At 38.8% G+C, this 22,444-nt stretch overlaps 2 protein-coding genes across 2 annotated transcripts in view; one reads left to right on the forward strand and one right to left on the reverse strand.

The window, feature by feature from the left end:
- Positions 1-714: 714 nt before the first annotated feature.
- On the forward strand, positions 715-9,936 carry slc18b1 (solute carrier family 18 member B1). The gene is made up of 14 exons (XM_084045334.1): positions 715-950; positions 2,027-2,166; positions 4,788-4,883; positions 5,063-5,136; positions 5,557-5,704; positions 5,988-6,144; positions 6,317-6,453; positions 7,282-7,383; positions 7,593-7,684; positions 7,789-7,884; positions 8,069-8,143; positions 8,704-8,797; positions 9,188-9,237; positions 9,663-9,936. The coding sequence occupies exons 1-14, from the start codon at positions 920-922 to the stop codon at positions 9,772-9,774; spliced, it is 1,404 nt and encodes a 467-aa protein (XP_083901460.1). The 5' UTR covers positions 715-919; the 3' UTR covers positions 9,775-9,936.
- An 862-nt stretch (positions 9,937-10,798) lies between these two features.
- Positions 10,799-22,444, reverse strand: part of ahi1 (Abelson helper integration site 1) — a 52,183-nt gene continuing 40,537 nt past the window's right edge. The window contains exons 7-27 of the mRNA XM_084045312.1: positions 22,226-22,418; positions 21,369-21,464; positions 21,089-21,274; positions 20,603-20,755; positions 18,392-18,524; positions 17,869-17,992; positions 17,328-17,557; positions 16,920-17,026; positions 16,717-16,835; positions 16,390-16,520; positions 15,957-16,097; positions 15,477-15,670; positions 14,959-15,004; positions 14,774-14,826; positions 14,379-14,487; positions 13,540-13,598; positions 13,181-13,246; positions 12,932-13,094; positions 12,601-12,662; positions 12,148-12,227; positions 10,799-11,741 (exon numbers count right to left, since the gene is read on the reverse strand). Coding sequence (XP_083901438.1) covers positions 11,558-11,741; positions 12,148-12,227; positions 12,601-12,662; positions 12,932-13,094; positions 13,181-13,246; positions 13,540-13,598; positions 14,379-14,487; positions 14,774-14,826; positions 14,959-15,004; positions 15,477-15,670; positions 15,957-16,097; positions 16,390-16,520; positions 16,717-16,835; positions 16,920-17,026; positions 17,328-17,557; positions 17,869-17,992; positions 18,392-18,524; positions 20,603-20,755; positions 21,089-21,274; positions 21,369-21,464; positions 22,226-22,418 — 2,629 coding nt within the window. The 3' untranslated portion in view covers positions 10,799-11,557. The remainder of the gene's footprint in view (positions 11,742-12,147; positions 12,228-12,600; positions 12,663-12,931; positions 13,095-13,180; positions 13,247-13,539; positions 13,599-14,378; positions 14,488-14,773; positions 14,827-14,958; positions 15,005-15,476; positions 15,671-15,956; positions 16,098-16,389; positions 16,521-16,716; positions 16,836-16,919; positions 17,027-17,327; positions 17,558-17,868; positions 17,993-18,391; positions 18,525-20,602; positions 20,756-21,088; positions 21,275-21,368; positions 21,465-22,225; positions 22,419-22,444) is intronic.

Consider the following 22,444-nt stretch of genomic DNA (forward strand, 5'->3'; position numbering starts at 1 on the left):
CATTTTAAGAAGTTCCATTGTCTAGCGGTAGGGGGAGGTGTAGAGGGGGAGAGATGAGAGAGCTCAGCTGGGGTAGAGAGCAACTGTCAGTGTTTGTTTGTTTGTTTGATTGAATACTTTATTAATAGATCGCAAAAAAAGCACAGAGGTACAGTTTTACAAGTTCAATTCATCAAGACATTTAAAGACAAACAATAATATACAGAATATGCAAAAAAGTATTTCCAATTTCCAGTACTTTTACTTCTACTACACTATCAACGTCACGTGATCCCTTTGTTTGGCCCGCAAAACCGTCAGCTGTCCCGAATACGCTCCAAACAAAGTTGCTTATTGGTCAAAAACCCGGATGTGTGTCAAGAAGAATTACAAAACATACATTAACCTGGAGAGGTAATACATGGCTACTATTAATACTTCGGCTATTTGAAAATAGCCGCGTCGCTTCATGACGTGTTGTGAGCTTGTAGATGTGCTATTTTCAAAAATATAATGCACATACTTTTACTTAAGTCATTTCATTTGATAGATCATAATGAGATCTCATGCTATGCTCCAGACAGTCACAGTCCATATGGGCGTCACTTAGTGAGCACTAGGGAACAGCCTAGTCTGAGGTCAGTGAAGGCTGAAAGAAGTGTACACACACGTACACACACACACACACACACACACACACACACACACACACACACACACACACACACACACACACAGAAGGCCGTGTTCTGTTGCACCCAGGAGCTACGGAGTGCGAGGCTGTAGAGCTGTGACATTATTATCCAGACTTTCACTAAGATGAGCTGTCAGGAATCACTTTGGTACCTTTTATTGTGAGTTTGGGGGGAAACATTTTTCCTTGCTCGGGAGGGATGCCAATTTGGAAGCAAAGATAATTGGCATTGATTGAACCGTACAAATGGACACGCAAGTTGATCTCCAGCAACCAGGTTGGTGCGTTCCAGCGCTATAATTAAATCTACTCTGATAAATGTGTCTTAAAAGTTGATTCATTTAGCGCTGATGAGTCCATTCTGCGTGTGATTCAATTCACTTCTCTACTCTTTTCTAATCTGTTGACGTTTATTTACTGCTCAACAGGTGTTTATTAGCCATTTAGGACCTATAAACACTACATTGTGAACAGGCAATAAACCCAGATTAAATTAGGCTGCATTGTATGTGAATTATGTTTTATTAACGGTGGTGGAAAAAGTAGGCTACTCACATTTTTTTACTTAGGTAAAAAGTATCAATACTGCAATGTAGACATACTCTGTTACAAGTAAAAGTCCGGAATTCAAAAATGACTTAAAAGTACAAAAGTATTGGTATCAAAATATACTTAAAGTACAAAAGTAGAAAGTACTCATTATGCAGAATGTCCCGTTTCACAAGTTTTCAAATGTATAACATGTGTACAAACCTTTTGAAAATAGCAGATCTATAAGCTCACATGTGGCATGTGTGAGCTTGGAAATCGGCTATTTTCAAATGGCCGAAAGTGTTTACTGTATGTTTTGTAATAATAATACAAAAATTGGAAATACTCCAGTAGAGATATATATATATATATATATATATATATATATATATATATATATATATATATATATATATATATATATATATATATATATATATATATATATATATATATATATATATATATTTTTTTTTTTTTTTTTTTTTTTTTTTTTTTTTTTTTAAAGGTTAAAGTACTATATTCTGATAGTAATCACTGCTACAGAGCGTTTGTTCGGTCACAGGGGTCTCTCCAGCTCTTTAGTAAACAGAATATAGTACATTTTCAGGTAGGTGACACATTTTAAGCCAATCAGGAGAGAGCACTGAAAATGCATTTTCTGTTTAATAAAGAGCTGGAGAGACATATGGAACGAGCACTACCATTTTGCAATTATTTGAAAAATTGTAAATCACTTACCCTAGTACACTGATGTAAATAATGTTTAGTTTCAGTTGTTGAACTCGTTTTTAAATGTGTATTTCCATTCACAAATGGTAGACAATGGCTCTGCAGATGAACCTGCACCTACACCCCCAAGGATGTCGAGGCATGAGATCCTGACGTTGATATCAATGGCATCTGTCAACTTCAGTTCAATGATTTGCTATTCCATTTTAGGTCCCTTCTTCCCTACCGAGGTAAGCGATTATAGGAAAAGTGCTCCTCCTCATCATGTACTATTTATTTACATTGTTGGCAGGGGTGGAAAAAGTACTCACATTTTATTAGTAAAAGTATCAATGCTGCAATGTAGAAATACTCTGTTACAAGTAAAAATGGACTTGAGTAAAAGTACAAAAGTATTTGTATCAAATGTACCAAAAGTAGAAAGTACTTATGCAGAATGTCCCATTTCTCAGTTTTCAAATGTATCAATGTATAGAAATCTTTTGAAAATAGCAGATCCACAAGCTCACAATGCGTCGCATATTGGGAGCTATTTTCAAATGGCCGAAATGTATATAGGCCTGAAGTGGTTAATGCATGTTTTGTAATAATAATCAAAATCTACAAAGTAACTAGTAACTAAAGTTTTCAAATAATTGTAGTGGAGTACAAGTACAATATTTGCCTCTGAGATGTAGTGGAGTATAAGTAAAATAAAGTAGAGTAAAAATACCTAAACATTTCACTTAAGTTCAGTACAAGTAAAAAAAAACAGATATCTTGCTGTCTGTCATGGCATAGCCATAGCCTATATAAGTCTATCACAAATTATGTGTGAGAAAAAGGAAAAATCAGACTGGAGTTTGGTTGTGGAAGGTTGGACAGCAGTGTTACCAGGTTTTGCGAGAGAAATAAGCAACCAGGTCTATGAAAACAAGCCCAAACTATTGGCCACATGCGCACTTTAAACCTCTATGCATCGGATATTTGAAAAGGATACTAGAAGAGTGGGCACCTCGATGTAAAATTGTCTATTTTATCCAAAATGTAAAAAAGATATATATTTCAGTAATGTAAAGTAGCATGTATACATGATGTGTGAACATGCACGATACATCATTATCAGACTTAAAATGTACCCTTCAACTTCTTGTTTATGCCCCAAAATGACTGGATATATAGGTTTTGTAGCAATTTTAGAAATATTTATAATTATAATTGTCGAATGTTTAAGCATGTTCTAACCATGTATACTTTGCATTACTTAAAAACATTTTCCAAATATTAGATTTTTTTTTACATTTTGGGAAAAATAGCCAATTAAACACCGAGGTGCCCACTCTTCCTTAGTGCCCACTCTTCCTGTTACCTTTGAAAATAGCCGATTGCGATGCGCTGTGAGCTTGTAAATCTGCTATTAAAAAAATAAATACAGATATTTTGAATATTATTTGAAATATTTTAACAACACAAATCTGGTACGGCCGGGGGTCCCTGGCGCAAAATATTTGCAGATGGGGGGTCCGTACAAATACATATTCATTTGGGGGTCCTTGATTTGAAAATGTTTGAGAATTAGGAAGCAAGCCCAAAAAACGGCAACCGGCAACTACCAATATTTACAAACAACTTTACAGAAAAACAAGCCCAAAGTAGCTTATAATAAGCAGACATGGCAACACTGTTGGACAGTGTAGGATCATGTGTTTGACATCAGCGAGCCCCCCTGAAGGTTTATGAATGCCTGGCCTTACTAAACACCAGACACAAAGCTGCTGGTATGGTCAGCTGACACAAATACTACTCTGGTGTTGCGACATGTCTTATTCATATTTTAGAACAGCGATTCCCAACCTGTGGGCTGGGACCCACTGGTGGGTCGTGAGGGTATTCCAAGTGGGCAGCCAAGTAATTGACAGACACACACTGAGATTTTGATTATAATATAACATTAATATTAAAAACTGAATGTAAAACAAATATATATTTTTTTTAAACTTTGAAAAATTAGTTTAATTCATTGTGATACAGATAAATAGGAACATAAGTATACTATGTTAGTTCCGTTAATCCAAGCCAGAACACAATCGATTGATTGGTCAATCGATTGTGTTCAAAATAAATATGCTCTGAAAATGCAGTGGCCCTCGGCTGCCATGTTAAGTGGTCAGATGGCTGGGCTGCGAATGCTGTCAAGATTTAGGCCCTGATCCAGAAGAAGTTGGGAACCACCGTTCTAGAAGATGACCTTTATCTTCAAGCTCCAGGGGGAGGTATCAAACTACAGACAGTTAGGGGTGCATTACCACTAACTGCGGTGCATTGCTCAAGGGCACCTCTGTAGTGCCCAGGAGGTGAACTGGCAGGTGGAGGTGACTCTCCAGCTACCAGTGGCAGTGTGGGACTTGAACCAGACACCCTCTGATTCCCAAGCCAAGTCCCTAAGGACTGAGCTACTACCGCCCCTTCTTGTTGACATGTTAAGTTACTTAAACTGCATGATAAGAAGTTATTATTAATAATCCTTCAAAACACATGACTACATAATCTCCGCCTCCTGGGCTTTTGGCCTGGTGGAGATAATAAGCAACATTGGTCAGATAATGTACCAGCCAAAATTTGGTGTATTGTAAAATGTATTGCTGGTTAAAGCACCAAAGCCAGGTTTCTAATTCTATAGAGCACAAGCCTAAGTTGTGAAGGAACAGTTTAGCTTAATTTTAGAAGCAATGACATGATGTTTGTGAATAGCTCTTGAGTTTCATGCAAGTTGATGTCTTGATACTAAAATTAACATGTTTTTAGTTATGGTATGGATTCATTATCACTTCTAAAATGACCTTAACGTTCATTGTTATCATTATTCAAACAGGCAGTGAAGAAAGGGGCCAGCCAGACAGTCATCGGCCTCATATTCGGTTGCTATGCTGTGTGCAACTTATTCGGTTCACTGATAATGGGAAGATATGTAAGTGTGTGCCACTGATAGTTTCGTTTTTAGTATTTGGGTTTGATATCACACTTCCCAAGGTACTGTTCATATAGTTGAAAACCCTTTTCATGGTGTGGCTCTACAAGAGGCTAGCTGATTATGACAGGGATAACTTCCAAAAGAAATCACTGACACCTTCCTCGTCCCTGCCTCAGATTGTCCAGATCGGGGCGAAGTTCATGCTGGTTGCAGGATTATTTGTCTCTTCTGTCTGCACCATGCTTTTCGGGTAAGTCAAGGTCAGTGTCCTTTGTTCTATATGAGACATTTTGTCTTTCCCCTAGGCTCGACAAGATTTTTTCTCTCTGCCTGTGTGTTTGTCTGCTTGTCTGTGTATGATGGCTGGTAACATTTTGTGTTTTTTGTCCTGCCCCTTGGTGGCACTGCGGAGCAAGACGTATCTGGCTACAGCCTTGTTTTCTTCACTCAATGACCACAAATATTTTAGATTTAAACTATTTTCTCCCACCTTCTTGATTACCATATATCGAGTATAACAATGTAGTAGGATAATATAATGATAAACCTAAACATTTATGGTTAATAATTACATTATCATACATTATTAACTTAAGTAGTAATTATAAGCCACAAGACCTGTGATCCATTCAAAATGATGTATTATTTCTATTTTACTCTTTTTTTACAGATTGCTTGATAGAATTTCTTCAGGGCGAGATTTTATTATCCTCTGCTTTTTAATACGGTCCATCGACGCTTTGGGCTTTGCTGGTGCGATGACTTCCTCTTTTGCAGTATCGGCAAAAGTATTCCCAAACAATATAGCGACTGTTCTGGTGAGTGACTCCTTGTCTGACTGGAATGTTGTTTAGGCATTAGAATTATGAGCAAACAAAAAAAGCATTATGGTTTGAGTTGTTTTGCAACAACCGTAATCCCTACAACTGTGGAAAGTATTAAATAGCTGTGTACTGACACAATTTGTTTATAGTGCTGACAGAAATGCTTGGATTTATGGAAATACACACATTGCCCATAGGCCTGTATAGCAGCATGTATATAATTTATTTAGCAAAGCAAAACAATATACTTTGTATATCATTGTGTTTTCTCCTTTAGGGTAGTTTGGAGATTTTCACAGGGCTGGGACTTATTCTGGGGCCACCAATCGGAGGATGGCTTTACCAGTCATTTGGATATGAAGTTCCTTTTATAGCCCTTGGATGTTTCCTGCTAATTATGGTTCCTTTCAACATCTACATCTTACCATCTTTTGGTAGGAAATTGGAGATTTCAGCAGAAAACTCTCTGAATGTTCATTCCTTTGATTCAAATATTTTACTCATTCTATAGGCTACTTACTATATGACAAATCAAAAATTGAATGTATTGTGCAGGTGCATAATTACACTGATAGGTTGTCATGTGTGCTTGTTTTCTTTACGCAGATGCCGAGCCATCAAAAGATTCTTTCATCCGACTGCTTACACGTGGGAAAATAGTGCTGATCTGCTTTGTGATATTCACTCTTAGTGCAGGGCTCGGCTTCCTGGATGCCACCTTGTCCATATTTGCCATTGAAAAGGTAACTAACCTTTCAATGGAAATACCAGACTCCATTGAATATGTCATGGGAAATGATTTTGTCCTAGCAGTTGGGCTGTAAGAATGTTGATCGATTGATTGATTGGTTCGCCTGTTCACTATTTTGGCTGGATTTCCATGGAATTTCCTGAGGATGACCCCATGGCCTTTCCTCTAGAGCCACCATTAGCCCAAAAGTTCTACTGAGTTTGACCTGTATTGATTCCTTGGGAGAAATCCGGTTGTCAATGGCAGTACAGCAATAAAGAAACAGGACAGATACAGAAAAGGGAGATACTAGGAGTTGAAACAAATATGAATAGCCTCAGGACTACCGGCACAAAGGACTGACAATATTATTGTTGGTCTTCTGTGGGGGAAGGATGAATCTAGTGAATCTGGTGTTCAACCGCCCCACTGCCCAACACTGGCTAGTGGCCACTTGCCAGTGTTGGGCAGTCTTGCCAGTGTTGCTACAAGTTGCTGCGTTAATAGTTTAACTACATTTCTGAATATTACGAGGGTAGCTTCACTGTTTTATGAATCAAATAGCTTTTCAGTAGTGAAAGTCTGACCCCATGGCTTTTCCTCTATCACTACACTGTAGCCAATCTCCAGTTGGGTGTATAGAGTCCATAGTTTACCATAATTGACGAAGCTATGATTGAAGCCTAGCTAAACTATTGAACATGGTTACATGCATTATAAAATATCAACAATACATTTAGCACTAAATATCTCCAGCTTCTCAGAATTATTGAAGTCAATTAGTTGTAGACACAGATTAGAGTAGCCTATACTGTTATTAATTTGTTCTATTTGTTTTCAGTTTAATCTATCACCCGGCTATGTGGGACTCATCTTACTTGGTTTGTCGCTACCTTATTGTCTGGCATCACCGATTCTTGGATATATCACTGACAAATTTCCTGTAAGTATGAAGTATTTATGATGACATATGCACACTGAAATACTCAATGTTAAATTGAATCCAAAGAGAGTGCAAATGGAACCAAATAGACCCATAAGGTTCCATTTGTGTTAGGAGTTACTGTTACTGTATGGTTAAACCTTGAGTGTCTTTACATGTCACATTTTTAACAACTTGTAGCCATGTGTATTTGTATGGTTGTTCATCAGGCCACAAGGAGTTGGTTTATTGTTCTTGGAGGCATCACCACTGCGGTTGGCTTCTGCCTGCTTGGTCCCATGCCTGTTCTCAACATCCCAAGGTGAACATGTGTTCTTTCACTTGAGGATTTCAAATTCACAGAATTAATTTACACATTAATTACTTTTATCTTTTTTAATCTTTGTTTTGTTTCCATATCTCTAGTCAGTTGTGGTTGATGATCTGCATGCTTGGCGTCCTTGGGTTTTCGCTCGCCATGAGTGCAATGCCCACGTTTCCAGAGATCCTCACTTGTGCATAGTGAGTGAATGTATTACCTGTATTTTCTGCATACTTGTCCTAGTATTAATAATAATATAAATAATATTTTGCAAGTCCCCTAATTTTCCTGTCTCTATCGATTGTACCCTAACCAAGCATAAATGCCTTTGAAACATCTTTGTGAAAAGATTCAAAATGCACACGTTTCCCTCTGAAATGGTAGTGAAGAAGGATTTGATGAGGGACTAAGCACTCTTGGAATGGTGTCGGGATTGTTCGGCGCCGTGTGGTCTCTGGGGTAAGTCCTATTTAACGCCTATTGACTCACAACTAGCCAGCCAGTATATGCTTTCCTTGAAGTAATCCAGCTGATAGTTAAGGTAGGCACCACAATCACACTTCTACCCCTACACTACCCACTACAGTCGGATGGTCTCTCCACGTTCCACTTCACTCAGCTCCCTTCATTCCCATTCGCTAACAAGCTAACACATACAGCCTCAATCTTATGGTTCATTTAGGCTGTCTTTTGAAGCTGAACACTGTTCACTATTCATGTTCATGATTGGTCACAGCTCTGTTCCTGCAGCTGTCTGTTTTCAAACGGCACTTTCTCTTTCATTGGTGTGTCGCCCAGGTTGCGCCTAAACCCTAACCTTTAACTCCACAAACACTATGCCTAACCCTAACCATAACCCTTCTGGGGGTTTTGTGATATCAGATTCTGTGTCATGCTTGCGCAGATAACCTGTAGTATCACAGGAGCAGAGTCACACCGCCAAACTGAATGCAATAGCATTGCAATAAATGGTTAATGAACCTGTTTAATGAACCTTGAAATGCATCTGTATTTGTTAGGATGTTCTATGGCCCAATAGTGGGTGGTGTCATCACACAACAGCTCAGCTTTGAATGGGCAGCTACTATGCAAGGAGGCTTGTGCTGCTTCGCTGTAAGTACAATGGCATTGTTCTAGTAGTAGCACTAAATGTAATTTCATTGTGAATAGCCACATGTTACTGTAGGATTCGTAAACCCATGTTAGCACAGTACATCTTCAACCACTTCATATACTGTCTGAAACATCTCACCCAAAGGTACAGTATGAAACTCTCATCTGCCATCAAGAGCAAGTGATGACAGATGAGACTCTTATCTTCAGCCCTGTGTAATCTTCCCATTGTAACTGATTAGAAAGCCTGGTGATCATTCAGGCATTCGCCAGAATCGCCACTTTAAGAAATTAGCATATTTCTCATCAGTGATATAAAGTCTGAGATACTGTGTTAATCAGAGATGAAAGTTGGAGAAATGTATGACTCATTATCTTGTCCAACAACAGGCCCATCTTTGCGGCGTGTACTATTTCTGCGTAAGACCCCAGCAACGAAGGTAATACTTTTCTGCAAATTAACAATTAAAGCTACAATCTAGGACTTATTTGAAAGAATACATTTTTATTTTAACCAATCTGGAGGTGGTCTCCCTACTCTACCTTTGAGAGATTTCGACTCTGGTGGTTTGGACACGCACATGGTTATTTGGAGCAGCTTTTTTGTATTTAGGACATTGTTGCAATTACCTCTGTCCATTGGGAGAGGGAGAAAACAAACAGAAAATGTACAGATAGTACCTTTAAACATGCTCATGTTTTAATGCTTTTACAAATAATGTTTGTAATGATTATTTTCCTATCCCACACGTTTGATGGATATTTTGTTCATTGTCTGATACCATCCTCCCTTGAATAGGCTGGATGTTAAACATTAACAGAATACCTGAAGTGACTAACATATCTTTTGTTGTTGGAATTCAAGAGCCATTCAGGACAATGGGATTACGCATGTAGATGAAACGACTCCACTTCTGGATGGAGACAACCAGCATGATGGAGGGCAACCAGCCGGTGAAATTCCCCGTTCACAATAAGAGTAGCATAATGCCTTTTATGAATGTAACTGTTCCTCATGTAATTGTATGCGTATGGTTTGCAATTATTTTGAATTACCTTGCATAGCAGGGTTTGTTATTTATTACTTTTCATGTATTCATATTCTGAATGTAATTCTGAGTAAGCATAATGATATGCTCTTGCATGTATCAACAGAATAGCTGTAGAGCAAATAAGTACAGGTGCTATTTGGCTTAAAACGAATACATCAAAGACCCATTTATACCCTGGCTGTGATGTAGTTTTCAACAAATACTGTTTTCAGTCTCAATTAATTCATTCATTCTCAATTAATTCAGTCAAAACTTTAAACTGAAAGGGCATTCACATTCCAGATTACCATGTAAATATATCCCTATTATCATGCAACGGTTGCTACTAGATTAATGCCCTGTAGCTTTTCACATGACTTGGATTACCCCTTAAGCTGCACATGCCATAGAGCTGGTGACTGGATTCATGGCCATTTTCTTCATGGCTGCAGAAAATAAACTGACCACCTTCTAATTTTGTTAATGTTATTTGTGCTTTGCACAAGTTATAGAATGAATGAACTTTAATTGATTTAAGAACTTTGGGCTACATTGTACAATAGGTACTGTTAACTCCAATACGGTTATATGGCCCTAATGTTCTTTGTGGTACGATGGGTCATTCGTCAAACTGTCTTGTTTTGTAGTTGTTTCCAGTTGTCGGCGACTGATGGTAAATTTAACTTTAGATATCATTTAGTTCAGTATCATTCCCTTGAGAGGACACTCCACATGGTACAAACTATAGAACAAATTAACTTTACCTTCTGTGTTACTGCAGCATGTTAACATCTGTGTGTATGGCTTTTTCACACTTGTGCCTTACACAGATAGCCAACTACTTGAAGACTATTTTATTCTGTAATGTTGTAAACTGATTTGAATTCATACAAAATGTAAAATATAAAGTTTTATCTTTGCAGCATGAATGTTCTCATATTCCTTCTCATGCCATTGTTTTCCTGCCCAATCAATTGTCACAGTACACGATACAGTTTGCAGTCAACTGCATAGATAACAAGTTAAAAACATTAAGGTCAAAACACATTTTGTGCTACCATATAATTGAACTTAAAAAAAAAAAATCAGAGGCAAAGATTGTAAGCAACGATGACACATCAGCAATTAGATTTAAAGTAAGGAACTAACGAATCACACATGGCAACCTATGTTAATTCATTTCTACACATTCTTAATCTCTTACAGGTTAAGAAAATACACTACTGTACATACTTTCATGTGTCTTTCATCTATTGTCTGTAAAAAGTTACAAAAAGACTAAGTCCATATTAGTTAACTATAATAAATAATACAATATATAAAACATAGCAAAATTACAATCCCCAGGATTGTACAGTACTATCTGACAACAAAATTACTTTTTACTGTACATTGTTTTATATTCTTTATAAAGTGCAAAAAACAGAACCAGGATATACTGGCTGGACTATATAGTTGCTGTCGGGCAGAAACTTTGTATCTTCATATTTAAACTTTTTATGTTATAAGTTAATACCCTACTTCTTTGTACAACAGTAGCGAAAAAAGCCGATCTACAAGCTTGGAATATGACTCGTCAGCTTGTAAATCTGCTATTTTTGAAAAGTATTAACAAGAGCAGTTAACAGTTTTGGACATACAAGGCTTGTACCCGATAGTGACAATATAGTAATTGTATCCTATTACTAAAACTCAGTGGATAATCATGTGAGGGTTCAATGCTATGGGTTTAGATATCGGGTTCAAAGGCTCCATTAGGCTGTCCTGTTGGCCTCTTTGGGAGAGGTCGGTCTGTTGATCTAGCTCTCCTCCTGCTGTTCAGTGTCCCTGAGGCATCTGGATCTGAAGATGTGGCCTGAGAGGCAGGTGAAGGCGGCACTCCAAGCCTTTTCACCTTCTTTTTCCTTTTACCTCTGGTTGAAATCCAAAAGTGAGGAAGGTTAATAACAAAATGCCAGGGTGTCCTGGGCAAATAAGAAGTTGAAGGGTGCTATTTGATGATGATGTTTAGAACTCAATATTTCTAAAATAAGCTATTCAATGTCTAGAAATGGTAAAGATAATTCTTTAGGTCACTTTTTTTAGGTCACTAAAAGCAGGTATCTTTATTTGGGTAAAGTCTCAATTTGAAAAGGCAAATCTTGCCGTTTTCTAATCTGGAAATGAGGTCATCCAAGTAGTTTTTTTTTCTCTGACCTGCCAGATAAGAAAATTGAAGTGCAGATGTGCTCTGAAGGTAGTCCTTATGCACTGTTTAGTGACCTCACTCACGGATTGAAACTGGAAGAATTTACAGACAGCGACAACTAAGGGGCTTACTTGTTATCACTCAACTCTGGGTCAGTATCTTGCTCGGAAAGAAACTTCAGTTCACCAGATGCACTAATGGCAGCAGACACCTTGGAGACAGCAGGGGGAAAACATGAATGAGAGCATGAAGAAAAAGGTAGCATGCATGTGACAACACTGGTGATGGTGTTAGATAGCATGTTAGCCATCACTATTATCGTCCAGTTATTCATTTTGTTGCAGTAAGCAAATGTATTTAGAATGCTGCACACACAAAACCAGTAGACAGAAAAACAAAACAAATATGGTGGAATATATATATATATATATATAAGACTGATACATCATACAAATTTGTATGCTACCCACCAATATCTACAGAAAACATACAACCTATAACACAAATTCATTTACTAAAACAGTTCTCAGTACCACATTATCTATGCCAAAGGATCAGTAGACTCGTCACATTCTATTTCTTACCTTGGTTGGCGTTGATCTCTCAACATTCCCCTCGGACTGAGAAGCCTCTTCGACAAGATCTCCTGTAATGGATAGAACATACCTCATCACCTGGGCCCACGTCCATAGAGATACATACACAGTCTGTCATATCCACAGAGAGACATACAGCATAAACAGAGATACATACTGCATAAACAGAGATACATACAGCACAATCAGAGATACAAACTGCATAAACAAAGACATACAGCATAAACAGAGATACATACAGCACCCAAAGACATACATCCGCAGAAACACATAATACAGCATCCACACGGTCTGTCACAGCAACTGAGTGGTCACTTACTCTCCTCTGCTACATAAGAAGCTGGGAAGTAACCCTGCTGTCCGTTGGCCAGACGTCCAAACCACCAGTTGTCGTTGTCTTTGTACAGCACATGGATGACATCGCCGCGGTTCACGGTCAGTTCGTCGGACCGGTTGGCACTGTAGTCATACAGCGAAACAACCTGAGGAAGAACAAGAGAGAGGAAGAGGATTTTAGTAGCAGGACAGTGTGAAACAGATTGTGTGTGATTAGGCAAATGGTACTTACTGTTTGCTGAGCCTTGGCCGGTTCTGTTCCCAGACGGTTGGCTGGGGAAGCAGGATCATGGAGGTTCTGATGAGAAAGAATTAGCACTTGTTAAACCTCCCAAGTAGTTCCTATGGTGGAATCACATATTTTAGTAGATAGTTTAGCACCTATGAGAGTGTACAAATGTCCATTTAGTTCGATTTGTACACTCTCCAAGAGTTACAAATGGATAAATTAACAGTGTAGCCATACTCCATCCATTAAGATATACAGGACCACATTGAAGGTGTCGTTTAGCATTCTGGGATATACTGTAAGTACACTATGATAATATTAGTAATATTACATAAAAAATACATTTGCTTTAGTAGCCTTACCGCCTGTAGTTTGAGAGAGGTGGCTCTTTTTAGACGCTGACCAACCGGACTGAACCCACCTGTAAACACAGCAGAAACGATCAAAATAAAAAACAAGACAAACTTTGAACATGCCAGCTGACACGACAACTCCAAAAAACATTTGACAGCATTTGCAGTGATCACCTACGGACACAGGTGAATATTACAAGAGGTCCATCTTTGTCTCTCTCAATGGTGTACATGCTTCTTGAGATGCTAAACCACAATACTGGTACTAGGAGAGTTCAGGGTTCTTAAATCCCTGTCGTGCTTTGTTGGCAGAATTCCCTGTCATCTCTGCATGAGGTGGTCCTAAGCTCATTTGTGTAAGCCTAAGACTTTTTTTTTCTTTCAAATATTTTACCATATACAGCATATTAATTTGCACAAACAAACCAATTGTTTTGCACAAAGCTAACTCTCTACTGCATATTAGGATTTAGTGCTACATGTATATGTGTAGATATGTATAATATAGTGAGATAACAGTATAAACTGTCTGTAATGTAGGGCATTGTCACCTTGAATGGGCGGTTCTGCCAGTAGAACTATTACCATGCACATCATGGTGTAAGTAAGACAAAAACATGCTTGATTGACACTTTACTGCATCATTAGAGAGCCGAAAAAAGTTGAAGCCGGCTCAATGTTTCTTTTTATAGGGCATCACACCTGTCATGCAGTTTGTAGCTTTATGTTGCTAGCTTACATTGAAAATGACTTGCAGCCTGTTGCTTTGTCGCTGCTAGTTCGAATGCAGACTCACAGCAAACAATGACTTGGTTGTATTGCCTCAGAAGAAAACAATGCATACTCACGGCTCAGGGATGCCTGGGGGACAAGCGGCTCTGCCACAGAGCCAGAGAGCTGCATCTTGGAGTGAGGAGAGAGGAGAGACGGGAGAGGTAGCAAGGTGCTTGGTCCCATCTGAAGAAGGGATACATCAAGTTACATGGCTGTGTATGCATTTAAGGATATGAATACTCCTTCAGAAGAACACAATTGAACAGAAGTGTTAATAATGTGAAATTGAAACATTTTACAAGGTTGTAAAACTCAATTCAAGTAATTTACCCAAGACACAGTTTTATACCGTAGTACCACTAGGGCTGCTAAAGTAATAACTTAAGAGAAATAAGTTCAGCTTGTTTGCACACTTCGACCAGGCATTCACTGTATTGGAGCGTATAAATCTAATGACATAGATACTCACTGTGCCAGTGTCCAAAGTCAGACTCCTCCCTATCTGAGTCATAGCAACTTTGTCTAGAAACCAGAAACACAAAGCTCATGAGTTTGTCTCTTCAGTACAAAGCAAACACATGATATGTATAAGTCAGCATAGCGTGGCCATGGCCTTTCCATAGCAAACAGAAGACTCCTGCCTCAAATACATACCTTGTTCATAAAAGTATTCAGGAGTCTGAGAACGTTGACGTGGCTCCTAGAAAGGGTTTGAAAGGGTTCCAAGATTAACAGAATACAATGTTCCTGAGTGAAATAAGAATTTGGAACTACTATATGGTCTATTGCATTGGTTCTCAATGTGGGGTTATTGTTTGCTGCTGTGAGTAAAGTTTGGAGTATCAAAAGTGAGGGTCCCAAGCTAAATGATAGATAGTTAGGAACCAAATGGACCCTTACTGCTATGTAACTCCAAAAGTGTTTCATTTGATTAATACTGAGGATTTTACAGTGTATATTGAGGTCCCCAAGATAAATATAACAAATTGTGTCAAATGGGGTCTGTGGCCTAATGAAATTTAAAAAGGTTAAGAATTACTGGTCTATTGACCATATTCACATGGCAGCCATTTTGCTCTTACATCATACCCCATCCTGACAGTGGGGTTTCACATCACCAATTTATCAGGCAATTCAAACAAATGTTCAGAACAAGCAAGGTAACTACTTACAAGCATTGAGTCCAGCTTGTCTTTCACACGCTGCATCTTCAATGACATCCTTGCCGCTTGGGTGTACTGATCTATGGAGGAAGAGGCAGAGGTGTCCTGGAACACCATGGCCTCGGATGGGTTCTTGGGGGTTTTGGTATCTGACGAGCTGGTCCCATTCAGCACTTTCATATTCTGAACCTCCAGCTGGGAGACTGCACAGAATAGGAAAGAATGATTAAGAGAGATAGTAAAGAAGCTCAATACAACAGAGAGAATTACAGTCATAAAAAGATCATATGAAAACCCAAAGGAGCAATGAAAAGACAAAAATATTAAATCAGAGCTCATGGGTGGTACATGGAAAACAATTAGCATTTGGGTCACCTTAAATTAGTGTTCTGACAAAAGAACACTAAAAGAAAAAGAAGATCATTCAAAATAACAGACAGAACATCACAAATCAAAAACGAAATCAATCATCAATAAAAAGATGCCAACCTTTGTGGTCGTACAGGTAGATGTGGACGGGCTGGCTCTGACCGAAGGCACAGAAGGCCACCATGTTCTCGTGAGGGTGGAAGGCCACGCAGCGGAGTGCTGTGGGGTAACACAGCTCAGAGTACACCGCCAACTGGTCACCTGGAAAACCAGACAAGACATCCAGCAGGCTGTATAACACCCCTCCCTCCCCGACACACACACACACACACACACACACACACACACACACACACACACACACACACACACACACACACACACACACACACACACACACACACACACACACACACACACACACACACACACACACACACACACACACACACACACACACACACCACACACCACACACTGTGTGTAGAATAATATCAGACCTCTTCAGCAAGAGAAGGTGCTTTGTTACAGGAGAAGCACATGACATCCTCACCAGTTTCAGCGTTCCAAACATAGGCCATCCCGTCCTCGCTGCCGGAGAAGATGAAGCTCCCACAAGGAGTGAAGGTACTGTAGATACGCTCTCTGTAGTTTGTGGCACCAGTATACTTCTTTATCGCCAAGCTGTAAAAACAGACAAAATAAATAAAGACGACCACTTTACATACATGTGTTGTAATAAATGAGCATATATACATAGATTATAGGTAGTTGAAGCATTAATACATAAGTAACTTAATAAAATAATAATTATATATACTATATAAATATATACACAGTACACACACACAACACAAGATCAAAAGTATACAGTATTTACATTCTCAGATCCATCACCCTAAGGACACTGTCTTTGGCATGGATGAGAAGACGTCGTCCATTTGGATGTACCTCCAACATGTTGATGGGAATGCCGCTCAGGTCTCTCTCATCAATTTTCTGAGAGGAGATGACAGGAGAATATTCAACTTTGCTTTATAAGTAAAGGAATCAAGAAAACACCTGTTTGCAGTTCTCTATTACCTTCTCTATGCACCAGTGACGGCATGGCTGCCGCTGCTTGCTCTCACTTAGTGAGGTTTTCCACACAATGATTAGACCGCTGTTGTCTGCCGTGAACATTCTCCGCCCTGAATGAAATTTGAAATAAATTTAAATATGTTTACTTCTCAGAACATACACCCATGCCACGTCATTCCAAAAAATAATAGCTTACTCTTCAATCTCATCATAAAACATGACAATCAAAACAAAACAGTAGTCGCTAAGAGTTTGTTTCCAGAAGATTATGTAAACTTAAATTCTAAAATGCAGTAAATTCAGTCTACAGATGCTATTTATTTCAACATGCTGTAACACTTTAATTCATGTACAAAATAAGCATAAATGCATATGTATGGTGTCAACTTTTTATATTCTGCAAAAGCGCACCTTCACAGTCGAAGCAAGCTGTGTTGATGAAACTGCTGTGACCCTCGAACTCCTGGAGCAGCTGGCCGTTGACGTCATGAACATCCAGCCTCCAGACCCGCACCAGACAGTCGTAACCCCCCGTCACTACCAGGTTCTTGGCCATGGGGTGGAACTGAGCGCAATACACAAACTTCGGGTGGGGGAGCACCTTCTGAGCTATACCAAGGAGCTCCTCCACATTCCATATTCTATACAGGAAAGAAGGCAGTAAAACATTACCCATCCACGATGACACAATAAATACAATTATATTTCATGCAAAACGATTAATAGAGACACAGCTTTAGACAAACAATCAGCAGAGGGAGATATCTACATCTAAAGGCACTACAAGAAGATGATGATCGCTACAACAAGGACAAGAGCTCCCTCTAGAGGCACTATGAAAGTCAGCCAAAATAAAAGTGAGAGTTCAAGACATCATTTGTGACCACTTACACAGTACAAGTGTCTTATATTCCACTGTGTCAATATTACTGATCCATTTAGCTGATAGTACCTGACAGTGCCATCAGACGAAGCAGACAGGAGGCTCCGGTCATCTCTAGACCAGCAGAGATCATATACAATGCTGAGATGTCCATTGAAGGCAGCCAAAACCTTGCCAGAGGGAATCTCATACACTGAAAAAACAACAGGCTTAATAAGCATCTTTACTGGGAATATATTAATGATTAAAAGTATTGTTTTTATAATCATTATCCGTATGCATTTCTAATCACTCACTTTCCTTCTACATAAGCATAGATACATAATATAAACAAAAACATATTGTTTACTTTTGTACTTGTTTTTGCCTGCAACGGTGGAGAAAACCAAACAAACCTACATCCACGTCTTTGAAAATTAATCCTGATACCATAGCAATATGAAGGACCGCCCTAAAATCTGTGCCTTGGTTCTACAATACTATCTGCCATTTTAGCAACAGAACACATCAGGCTTCATTTAGCTGAATGATCAGCTGAAACCCTGTGAGGACTAAGAGGGAGCATCAGAGCATGACATGAGGTTATGCTTACCTATGACAGGGAAAGCATCTCTGTCAGCGCAGGCTGCAGCCAGTGTCGTCCCATCGTGAGAGAAACGCATTGTGAAGCATCCCATCCGACCACCGCGGAACGACAACACAGGCTTGTTGGGAATTCGACAGATCTTTAACATAAAAAAACAAGACAAGACAAAACAAGACATTTACGAATATCACTAAATTATCAAATTCATTATTAGTTTGCAATGGTACAGTTGTTGTGCACCTGCCCTCTGCTTTTTTGTTTTGCTTTTCGCTAGGGGTGTTTACATAAATTCATTTAAAAACACTGTTAACCCTCTAAGACCCAGAGATGCTTTAGAGCAACATTTATATTTTATAAAGAAAGGAGTTTAAATAATTTGTTTTTCTGTTCTTTTTTCACCTCTAAATCCTCATTGGGTCCTATTGTTTAGTCTTACAATGCCATTGGCCAGGATATTTGCATATAAATACCCCCCACAGAGGCAGGAACCATCACAACTAGAAAATTCTCTGTTGGAACAGATCTCTTTTTTCTCTGGAAGATATTCCTCACAAAAACGTAAGTAATATGCCTGTAATAATTTTTTTGGTGAACATTACAATGTCTAGAACATGTATATATGTTATTATTGTGAAATATATGTCCCACATTTAAATTAGAGCATAATTCATACTTGTTGCTTTTAGTCAACGTTGGGCCCTCTTGGTTGCAAAAAATACAAGGGTTCACCTGCTACTGTTCAGCCTTATATATAGTTTTCACAATAGATTTAAACAGTTATATGTGTATTTACATTACTATATCTCTCTCTCTCTCTGTGTCTCTTCAATCTATTCCGTTTCTATCTATCTATCTATCTATTCCGTTTCTATCTCTCTCTCTCTCTCTCTCTCTCTCTCTCTCTCTCTCTCTCTCTGCCACAACAACAGAAAGGGCATCGCTTCACAGCAAGGGATGTTCTGGATATCGTGATGAACGGAGAGAGTGATGTTGACATAGACATCAATGAGACTGATGAAGAGTCAGATGAAGAGGACTGTGGCGTGGGGTCCAAAGAAAACCAACCACCCGAACCACCCAGTGAACCCACTGACCGCCCAGCAGACATTCAGCTGCCCCAACTGACCAAACCCGCTCATCGCCGTGATTCAAGATATCAGTGGCTGAAGAAGGACTTCATCAGCCCTAATACAGACTTTTCTGGCCCACCTCTGACCTCTGAAGATGTGAGTTCTATCCAAACACCACTGCAGTACTTCCGCCAGTTTGTGTCCAAAGACATGATTGACTCTCTCACAACGAACACAAACATTTACAGCCTTCAAACAAAAGGAACATCAGTCAACACAAGTCCAAAAGAAATTGAGCAAATGTTTGGGATGTATTTGAGAATGGGCCTTTCTCAAATGAATGGATGCCAGATGTACTGGGAACCAGACACACGAAACGCGTCTGTAGCTGATGTGATGCCACGCAACCGATTTCAGTCTTTGTTGACCTCGTTACATCTGTTTGACAACTTGACCGTGCCAGAGAAGGACAAGAAGGACAAACTCTGGAAACTCCGACCATGGCTGGATTTGTTCAGAGAGAAGTGCCTACAGGTGGTTCCAGAAGAGCACAACTAATGTGCAGGGTCATATTGGGTGGAGATCAGTTTGCATCCTTTTATCAATGCAAATCAGTGAGTTGGTCAGGCAGTATTGTGTGATCACTGACAATGGTTTAGGTTATTAGGTTTCTTTACTACATATATTGTAGTGATTTTCATTTTGTTATTTTAATAAAATTGATTCAAGAATATGGCTTATTGGTGTTATTATTCATAATGTATACTGTTCTGAGGCCAAATATTATTCATAATTGATCTGAGGCCAAATAATAAACCATATAAATGAATCATTAAGTTGCTTTAGTGAAGTAATTACACATTTGCCATGTTATCCATAAAAATGGCCTATAGGAAATTTTGCTACCTGATGGACCCAACGTTGCTAAATGTCAACATTTGCATAAAAGCTTACCAAAACATTTTTTTTTAAAAAACATTATATTTTCCTCTTCAAAATACTCCTACAAGACCATCTGAAAGGTTTTTTGTTTTTTTTTGCAAGTACAAATATATCCGGGTCTTAGAGGGTTAAATGAACAACTACCACAGCAGAAATAAAATAGTCTTTAGAGCTCCTTCCAGTTAGTAATTTGAGCTCCACCAACCTGTCCAGGCATCCTGCTCCATTTCAGGACAGATGCTTTGCTCTCAAGAGGCTGTATCAAGCTTCTCCTGGTGACCTCACACTGGAGCTCACTATAAGAGGTGCTGCCTCTCTCCTCCTGCAGCGCCATCATGGAGCGCATACTGGGATCCACCTGGAAAACAAATATTAAAATCAGCTTCTACATAATACTTAGCTGACTAATTTTTGACATCAGATTTTTATACCACAATGTCTGAAAAGGATGTTACTATTGTATGTTACATGTTACATTGTAACAATATTGTCGGCTGTAGTGGCCATGTAGAGTAGACTGTTATAAAAAAAACAGAGCCATAGTGTTGCATGTTGTCGTTATTAGATGGTGTTTATGTTTGCCACAATTTCTGGAACAGTTAAAGGTATTTGTGTGTTTTATGGTATGCTCTTAAATCGGTAAAAAGGATGAGTTAAATAAAGTTGTAGTTTTAACAAAAAACGAACTTACATGCTCTGGAAGTTTGATGCCCTTCACAGTAATGTAAAGTGTGGATGCATATCTGCTCCGGGGGTATTTTCTCCACCAGTCTACGACTTCAATAGATTTTGTTTGTTTTTTTGCCCGGGCTGGGGGACAGAATAGCTGGAGACGAACTTTACTGTCAATGTTGAACACTCCATTAGTGCCTACAAGCTGAAAGATAGAGGTGAAGATCACAGTGCCATTAGCACTAAAAAAGACAATGAAAAACTAAGTGGAAATTCAATGACCGGTCTACATGTTTTACCTTCAGAAATGCCCACGCAATTTTTCTGAATCCTCGTTCATGTTTGTCAACATCAATGTTCGCTCTTGCTTCCTCCATAGTCATGAAATCAATCACCTGTAAAAGATTTAAAAAAATAATAGTAGCTTACAGGCAAAAGGCATATACTTGTTCCTGAATAATGGCCAGTTTATTCCTAGAATCAGGTTGGAAAGGTTTGGAGAGGTAAACTGAACAAATAATATACTTCCATTGAAGTAAGCGATTCCTATACATCAAAAGCAATTCAACCAGACTATGGAACAGTTTCCACCTGTCAACCATCAGGCTGTTGAGCAAGTGCTGAGCCTTATCGCTATGTCAGTCTTGCCTACATACACCCTGCATTATCACTACTTTATATAGGACCAAGTAAAGTAAGTAATATAGGACCATCAATTAGGGTTGCTAAATTCCAGGAATATTCAAGGTGTAAACTTTCCATGGGAATTATTGGGAAATTACCAGATGAAAATGGAAATATAGGGGTTATTTTCCCAGGATGTATTTACCATGGCATATTTGCACATATAAACAAGTCCATTAATTAATCTATACATTTCCCAAATACATTACTTTTAATTTGTCAAATACATACTATTTGCCATGTGGATCGTTAGTTAGGGCTTGGGCAAAATGTTGTGAGCTTGGCTCACCACTGTAAATGTGTGACTTGTGACAATAAACCTGATGTTGAAAAGTTGAAAGTTGAGGAGGACACTGCGGTTGTGCTGTGCAGCTCTCGCGTGTCAATACTGCTGAAAAATAAGTGTGTATGCATCCATGCACAGACAATCTTACCTGGGTAAGTAAAAGTTGAAGACCATGCTAAAGCTTACCTCAAAAAAGAGTAGAACCCTAGGGCTAGTGTCATCGTCTTGGAGGAAGTAACCAAAGCGCTCATTAAAGATGATCTGCTCCTCCCACTCAGGAACGGTTGATTTGTTCTTTTTGAAGTCAAAGGGTTGGGTCATGATGGGAAGAATATGCTCAACATTTTCCTGCTCATAATAGGAGATGACTGGCCGATGGCTGGAAAGAAGGACAAAGCATTTCAA

The sequence above is a fragment of the Gymnoscopelus microlampas genome, assembly GCF_963454915.1.
Source record: "Gymnoscopelus microlampas genome assembly, chromosome: 20".
NCBI lineage: Eukaryota > Metazoa > Chordata > Actinopteri > Myctophiformes > Myctophidae > Gymnoscopelus > Gymnoscopelus microlampas.

Coding starts and splice junctions, on each gene's coding strand:
- slc18b1 (XM_084045334.1), top strand. CDS start 920: ATGGACACGCAAGTTGATCTCCAGCAACCAG. Junction 5,137..5,556: donor GTCTGCACCATGCTTTTCGG/GTAAGTCAAGGT, acceptor CTTTTTTTACAG/ATTGCTTGATAGAATTTCTT. Junction 5,705..5,987: donor ACAATATAGCGACTGTTCTG/GTGAGTGACTCC, acceptor TTTCTCCTTTAG/GGTAGTTTGGAGATTTTCAC.